The sequence below is a fragment of the Octopus bimaculoides genome, chromosome 29, assembly GCF_001194135.2.
Source record: "Octopus bimaculoides isolate UCB-OBI-ISO-001 chromosome 29, ASM119413v2, whole genome shotgun sequence".
NCBI classification, from domain to species: domain Eukaryota; kingdom Metazoa; phylum Mollusca; class Cephalopoda; order Octopoda; family Octopodidae; genus Octopus; species Octopus bimaculoides.
In genome coordinates, this window is record NC_069009.1 from 11,677,282 (window position 1) to 11,685,864 (window position 8,583).

The window sequence follows — 8,583 nt, forward strand, 5'->3', positions numbered from 1 at the left end:
TATATATATATATACATATATATATATATATACATATATATACTGAGGTTATGAGAGGTAAAGAACAACAAGAACGAACGAACATTTCAAAATTGATCTTTATTTCAGAACTTAAGCCCTAAGAAAGAAAAGGGGCCAAATCAGTTGGGAATCTTTTATGTGGTAGATCGATATGCTAGAGTTAGTAGCCAAATCCTCCTTAATTCACAATTATCAGCTTAAAGAAGAACACATTGGACAATGTGATCCTGGGTTCTCTACATAAAGGCAGGAGGGTCCTGGCTGGAATGCATTTGATCATTGGTCTCTGTGTGATCAAGGCTGACCTCAGACTAAACAATTTCAACATTTACATAGGGATTCACTTTTCTCCTGACGATAGATATTCCAGTGCGTCAAAACACTGAGCTGCTTGAAGGGCGTCTCTTAGTGTTCTGAATGTCCGAGTATCTGGATCACAACTTGTAAACCACCGGTACAACATCTGGAAGCTCTGTTCTACAGTGTTATTTGGATTGTTACACATGATAATATTCAGCTGGACATTTTTGATTCCTAAATTCCTCCCTGCAAAAGATACAACAATAAGAAATAACTGCAACATTAACGATTCTATATTAAAAAATGTGTACTGTAGGTTATCATAAATATAACAAATACACGATGTCAATAGAGGAATGAAAAATAGTTAATATAAAAAATATAAGACATTTTCTAAGAATGTTAATTAAATAATAACAAAGAGGTTAAAATATAGGATGGAAATGATGAAAATTATTTAAAATATTAATTGAAAATTACACTTGCGATAATTTATGCGAAACAAATGTTAAAAATGTTTGTGAAGGCAAAAGTGTATGAAAACTTAAGGAATCAACATAGGCCACCAACTGTCAAACCAGTTGATCCATCCATCCATCCATCCATCCATCCATCCATTTCCTCTGCTGAATATTCCAGGGAGGGTTGCGGGGGTAGAGTCCTCCTCCATAGGGTCCTATCAGATGCAACCATCATTAGACAGTTTGGTTGGATTCCCAGGCGTGAACAGCTAAGATTATGGATGTCATCCAACCATTTCCTTCTTGGTGTATCCCTAGATCTTCTTCACCATTAGCTAGGTTTCTACACATGGGAATTATAAGATTATGAAATAAAAATGTGTGCGATTTAAGGGTGATTTAGTTGTTGGTTTTAGCACATTCCATGACCACCTGATACCTTCCTCGTTTCTTGGTCAGTCTGACATGTATTCATGTTTTTCAATATCTTTCTCTTCATGAATACATAAAATTGAATGATGATGCACCCAGGGGTAGTCCATTGCTGGGATTTAAGCAAAGAATTCGGTCTGTCCATATTTGAAACTCTCGTTAAAAATAAAATCAAAATAAAGAATTTAACTTTTAGGATTTATGGAGGTGAGGGATAAAAAGTTTTATTCCAACATTTTGGCATAATCATATTATTCCCATAGAACACAAATTCGTAAATATTTTCTGGAAATTCCAAAAAAAAAAAGAAAAAGAAAAATTATGAGGCGTTATACAGGATAATTAAACCAAAATTCCGCCGGAAGTTATTTTACAAACTCCCAGAATGCATCACAAACTTTTTTTTTTGCAATTTAACTTTCAGTTTCAGTTTCTATCTGTTTTTTAAAATCTTTTGTAAATTTTCGCATTACATGTCTGTTTCAATATTTCGCATAAGTTTATTCATTAAAACTTTTAGAAACTTTCCTCTTTGAATATTTTGTCGTCATAATGTCATCAGTTGTCATTATGTTGTCATCACGCACAAAATGCTAGCTTCCAATTCCTGTTTTCTGATTGGGTAAAAATTTTCAAATTTTTGAAACTGTTGAGAATACTTTTTAAAAAAGAATTCTGGAACAAGTGAATAACAATGTGAGATTTGGTGTGAAGCATTACATCAATTTACCAAAATTAAATTTGTCAGTTAAATTTTTTTTAAATTAAAACCGAAAAGAAATGATCTGAATTTCTTTCACTGAATCAATGCCATGATTTAGAGAGAAATCGATAATGGAGACGTGTTAAAGTAAACCTTAGCAATGAGAAGAGATTCTGTCATCAGGAAAGAAGACAAGACTCGCCAACATCTAAACCATTCACCTAGTTACACTTAACCACTAAATGTGAGTGAAGTGTGGTCCACAACTCCATAGATGGACAGTGGGTAGTGGAGGGGCTATAACACGTCACTCACTATACACACAATCATGCTTAAAAGGACCATTTAATGATGTTGTCCTGTACTTCTCTAATCTATCTCTTATTACCAACTTTGCTAACATTGGTGGATATTTTATGACAATTCAGTAATATTAATATCTTTACAGCTAACCTTTCAGCTAGAAAGTAGAAATGGGACATTTTACGCAATCATGCTGACAAACAAAAGCTGAAACCAGTTAGGTACTGTTTCTACTCACCAACTTGCTGCCATTGATCTCCTAACTGCTGTGCGATATCCTGGAAAAACTTTTCACTTAACTCTGCAGTCACTGAAATAAATATTTCCAAGTTTTATATCATGAGGCTTTCTCGGAGCTGTATTTTCTACGGAGAGCATGCCCTTGCTTACCCCAACCTCAGTTTCTAGACATGAGTGGTCCCGTGACCAAGGCCTCTACCACTATTTTTAAGAAATGTCGTGCAAAACTAGCTCAGAAAGGCAGGGACACTACTCCCCGAGACCCCTTCCGGAGCCCCATACCTATAGCCTCCCTACCTATGAGGAGGACTGAGAGAGTAACGGTGAGAGAAATGTATGGTGTGAAGCTGTTTGGTGTAAAGTTGTTGTTTTTTCTCTTCAGACACATCTAGAAAACGTTTTTCTGTAAGGACATTTTTCATTCGGGGTAACAAAAACAAGTAACAGAGAACAAGGTCAATTTCCACCTTTTCTTTCAGTTCACAACATGCATTTAGTCGAGACTGCTTTTGACCTTCTGTGAACAAGCGAAGTACAAACTTTCCTGCAAATATTTCATTCAGAATTCCTCGCTCAAAATTCGTTGGTAGGGGCTCCAGAACACACTAGTTACACCAACAAGTTCGTCAATTATTTTTCTATACACAAGTCAAAGATTCTTCCCCGCCCCGTTCATGTCTCCTCTATCAATGTGGTAGACCTCAACAGGTGTAAAACCCAATAACCAACAAATGTAAGGACAAAATTACATCCTTGCAGAAGGGTTTAGCTGACAGAAACTGTCTTTCGGATATCATTCTCAATATAAGATCATTATAAGGAATATGTAATCCTACTCGCACCCCACCCCATCCCATCACCACAACTATACAACATTTGTAACTAATGCTAGTTGAGGTCAACTAATTAAAAATGTCACTATATTACTTTATAATAAATATATAACCAGTGCCACATAAATAGACAGAAATTATTCACATATTCTTTTCTACTCTAGGCACAAAACCCGAAATTTTGGGGGAGGGAGCCAGTCGATTAGATCGACCCCAGTACTCAACTAGTACTTAATTTAATTAAACCCGAAAGGATAAAAGGCAAGGTCGACCTCGGCGGAATTTGAACTCAGAACATAAAGACAGGCGAAATACCACTAAGCATTTCGCCCGGTGTGCTAACGTTTCTGCCAGCTCACCGCCTTAGAAATTATTCAAATATTGTTTCATATGGAATGAAGCCAAGACACAATAATAGCTGGACATTGCTGGATAATAAAAATCAATAATCCCAGTTTGTAAGGATGTGCTTCTGTATCCAAGAGAAACAGTAGAATTGCATGGAGGGTAACAAGGAGTAAAATTTAAGGTGGGGGTACAAGATGGTGCTAAGACAAAATAAGGTTTAATTTCAGGCATAATTTAAGACAGTTATTGAATGATAGCAGATTAATTATCATGTTAATAGAGTATATAGATAGCATAATAGCCCTGTACGTGACGCTGTAATACTAGTTATCTGTTGTTGTTGGCACTCCATCGCTTATGATGTCGAGGGTTCCAGTCAATCCGATCAACGGAACAGCCTGCTCGTGAAATTAACGTGCAAGTGGCTGAGCACTCCACAGACACGTGTATCCTTAACGTAGTTCTCAGGGATATTCAGCGTGACACTTTAAATTACAGGCACAGCAGAAACAGGAAGTAAGAAAACACCTAAAAGCTCCACGAGGCTCCGGCAGAGGATGGTGGCGAACCCTGCTGTACTCTTTCACCACAACTTTCTCTCACTCTTACTTCCTGTTTCTGTTGTGCCTGTAATTCAAAGGGTCAGCCTTGTCACACAGTGTCACGTTGAATATCCCCCGAGAACTACGTTAAGGGTACACGCGTCTGTGGAGTGCTCAGCCACTTGCACGTTAATTTCACGAGCAGGCTGTTCCGCTGATCGGATCAACTGGAACCCTCGACGTCGTAAGCGACGGAGTGCCAACAACATGTAAAGAGACAAATGTGAGTATACAAATGTTTATATGAATAGTGTTATTTAAACAATGTCGCGTAATCACGTGACCGACCAGACTATCAGACGCTGTTGCACATCGCTTGTCACAATGTGCTATGCATTGTTTTAACCTTCAAATGACACCACTCCACAGGCTAGGGAACAGGTCAACATTCCCCTATCCCTGATTAAGGGAAGGGATTAAATCTACGTGAAATGAAATGTTTTGCTCAAGAACACAATGTGGCATCTGCTCTGGGAATCGAACCCATGTTCTAGGGATCGCGATTGTGACAGTCTAACCACTAGGCTACGTGCACTCGCTTTCTAATGTTGGTCCTTAAACTCTCAGTGGAGATTTTATCCTTGAATCTCCTACTTTACCAAAGCTGACTCTGATGTTGTAAGTTCCATTGTCTTTAACTATCTGCTCGCGTCATACTAATAAATCATTAATCAGCAGCAATCACTCATAATTCAAAGTAAAATGTTTATGCTTATAAATAGAACATTGAAGATTTATCGATATTTCAGTTAATTACTTTTATCTCTCGTTATCATTCATTAGTCTTATGTTGCCGACTAGAACCCTCTTGAAGTGTGACATGTCTAAAAGACAATGTTTAGTGGACGCAGTCATAGACATACTATCACACAGGAAAGACCCCAGAAACACATTCTATCATAACTCTGCTACATTGACAGACCTGGATCTACACAAAAGCATGAAAGACATTATTCCACACCATAAAGTCAGTAAGACAGACAGATCATCAAAGTGTATTCTTACCAAATCCACTTTTGCTGGGTATGCATGGTGGACACATGGGGCATCTCTTCAATGTTATTTTAGAACAGCAGTTCTTACAAAGAACAATATGTCGACAAGGATGGAGAGTGACAGTGGCCTTTTTCTCTTGACACTGCCAACATCTATGGAACAAAATATAAACACATCCTATCAATTACAACAAATATTACATGGTATACATGTTTGCAGTATAAAATATTATGTAACTCTTCTGTGACCATCAAGTGTATTACAAATTCTGTTTTAAATAATTACGTAGACAAAATTGTGTGTATATAAGTGCTACGCTGACACACATATGTATATATTTATACAGCTATTAATAAAGTCATGGTGTGTTCTGCTGAGAACGTAGTAGCGTATAGTATAAAGATCGTCCACCTACAGATTTACCCTGTGCTATCCAGTAGAAGAATTATACGTACTTCCAGATTTGCGTTTGTGCATCTGCTGTGTGTGAATAGGTAATTGAAAAATTTGGAGTGGACGAGAGGTGCTGTTGGACATTTACTTTTTAATCACTACAATTGTTTCGACGCAACATAATTCTCCAGGCATGCAGGTACATGATTATGCAACTGTTTTCTTGTATTATGAGATCTAGTTGTGTTTCTTCATGTGATATGTAAACATTGTCTTTGTAAGGTTAAAATCCTCAGCTTCGAGAACATCCTATCTTATACAGAGCATCCTATACTCAGCAGAGAACGTCTTATATTTAGCAAATATACACCCAATAACATATACCCAACAACACCTTAACTAATATGAGCAACAAAGGATTTGAAATAGTAAAAAAAAAAGAGATAGACGATAGGACGGAACCATATGTCTCAAGAAAACCTAGGATAAACCTTAAGGACCACAAAAATAACTTCAATAAAGTCAGACTAATATGTCCATCCAATTCGGACACAGGGCGTATAAGCAAAAACAGCATAAATAAAATCTTTTCTACTCTAGGTACAAGGCTCGAAATTTTGGGGGAGGGGCAGTCGATTAGATCGACGTAACTGGTAACTTAATTTATCGACCCCGAAAGGATGAAAGGCAAAGTCGATCTCGGCGAAATTTGAACTCAAACCATAAAGGCAGATGAAATACCGCTAAGCATTTCGCCCGGCGTACTAACGTTTCTGCTAGCTCGCTGCTTTATCATAAATAAAATAATGCCCGAACTCAAAATTAAGAGTGGACTCTCCATATGGTTGGACACACAGGAGGAATAGGTTGGTTTACGAAAACAGTAAAAACAAAAAACTCCAAATTTATACGATTAGATATAGATAACTACTACTCTACAATTGACCCTATAATACTCAGTAAAGCACTCATATTTGCAATGAAAACATTTAAGCTTATCTTAGCCAGATGTAGAGATAATATTAACAGCACGAGAAACCTATGGACGAGATCAGATAGAACGAATTCCTTCGATATACCAATGGGTTCAAGTGACTCAGCCCAGATCATGGATATTGTGAGAATTTACATCTTATTCCACATCAAACTTTCATTCCCACAAATAGCGGGGAATCTATGCAGGGACGATGCCCTTTTTGTAATAATAATTGTAATAAAGTAGTAATAGAGAGATACAGAAAAAAAAACTGCACAAATTATTTTAAAATTTCGGCCTAGCTATAACCTTAGACAGTGATTACTGTAAGGTAAATTTCCTAGATGCTACTTTTAACTTAGAAACATGGATGTACAAACCATACCACAAATCAAACGTGTGTCATAGATACATAAATGTAAAGCTCAATCATCCACTATCCGTAACCAAAAGAATAGATAGGAACACAGCCAGCGGAATATCACGCCTAACAACCACCGAGACAATATTCAACCAATATGCACCTTACTACAATGAAGCACTAGCTAGGATTGGGTATAAGGGAAAAATCAAGTTTACACCTAACGAAGACTTAAATGATGGTTTGAAATTTTTCCACAAGGCAGCAATTTTGGTGAAGGGGTTAAGTCGATTACATCGACCCCAGTGTACATCTGGTACTTATTTTATCAAACCTGAAGGATGAAAGGCAAAGTCGACCTCGGTTAAGCATTTCGCCCGATGTGCTAAAAATTCCGCCAGTTTGCCACCTCAACGAAGCCTTAAATAATACTAACACCCACACACTTAAATTGAAAACACACACAACAAGGAAGATAACAACAAATAAAAACACAAGACACAATGGAAAGATAGGAAAAAATAAACAGAACTCGAAACAATAACAATAATAGCAAAAGCGATGCACAAAATACCAACAGCACACAAAATAGGACAAAGGAACCACACAAAAGATATAATGGTATTTAACCCTAACCCTAACCCTAACCCTAAAACACATAAATATCATCGTACCTTCAACAAACAAATAGTAAAAGTATCGTACTCCACATCCAACAACATTGAGTACAACATACACAATACCACAATAGACAAATATACATGTAAACAACAACCACAGAAAAAGTACAAAAAGACCAAAACATTACAGGGTGTAGGAACAACAAGATAAATAAACAGAATAAGGATCACAACAACATGGATAGCGACTCCGACAGTTATAACAGGATTCAAACAATAACTCAAAAAGGAATCAACAAAACAGGCTGTAACATCAAAAACACTTCAGACACTGCTAATCAACCGGAGCATTGCAAAAACAAAAGGTCACAAGATAACTACAAAGATGATAATAATAATAATAATAATAATAATGCAAATTATTGCATATACAAATACACAATCACCACACCACAACACAAATACACATACATAGGAGCATCTGAAAACCAATTTAAGTTCCATTATCGCAACAATGCCTCCTCGTTCCGAAAGATAGATCGACGACACGCAACATCACTAGCAGACTTAATATGGAGATTAAAGGAAGGAAAATTGAAATACGAAATAGAATGGGCAATAATAACAAATGCACGCCTATATAATACACTATCCGGCGTATGTGATCTGTGCTCTGAAGAAACCTTGTACATCCTGCTAAGTAACAGAAACTTGGTAAACAAGCATGCTGAGAAAATACCGAGATGTCCCCACCATGCCAAATATGCATTTTCAAGATTCAGCATTGTGAAATAATAATGATTCAGTGACCGCGCCCCCTCTCCTCTTCCCCCAACCCATGTGTATTTGCCTGTATTTGTGTGCGTGTGGGTATATGCGTATGTATTTGTTTGTGTATATATATATTATATATGTGTGTGTATTCGTATGTTTGTATATGTGTGAATATATATATATTTATATGTATGGGTGTGAGTATGTGTAAGTATATATA

General features: G+C 36.9%; 1 protein-coding gene across 1 annotated transcript in view; it reads right to left on the bottom strand.

Moving 5' to 3' along the window:
• Positions 1 to 103: 103 nt before the first annotated feature.
• The window catches only part of LOC106873724 (E3 ubiquitin-protein ligase MIB2), a 14,877-nt gene continuing 6,397 nt past the window's right edge, over positions 104 to 8,583 (bottom strand). The window contains exons 3-5 of the mRNA XM_014921206.2: positions 5,249 to 5,391; positions 2,459 to 2,530; positions 104 to 567 (exon numbers count right to left, since the gene is read on the bottom strand). Coding sequence (XP_014776692.1) covers positions 362 to 567; positions 2,459 to 2,530; positions 5,249 to 5,391 — 421 coding nt within the window. The 3' untranslated portion in view covers positions 104 to 361. The remainder of the gene's footprint in view (positions 568 to 2,458; positions 2,531 to 5,248; positions 5,392 to 8,583) is intronic.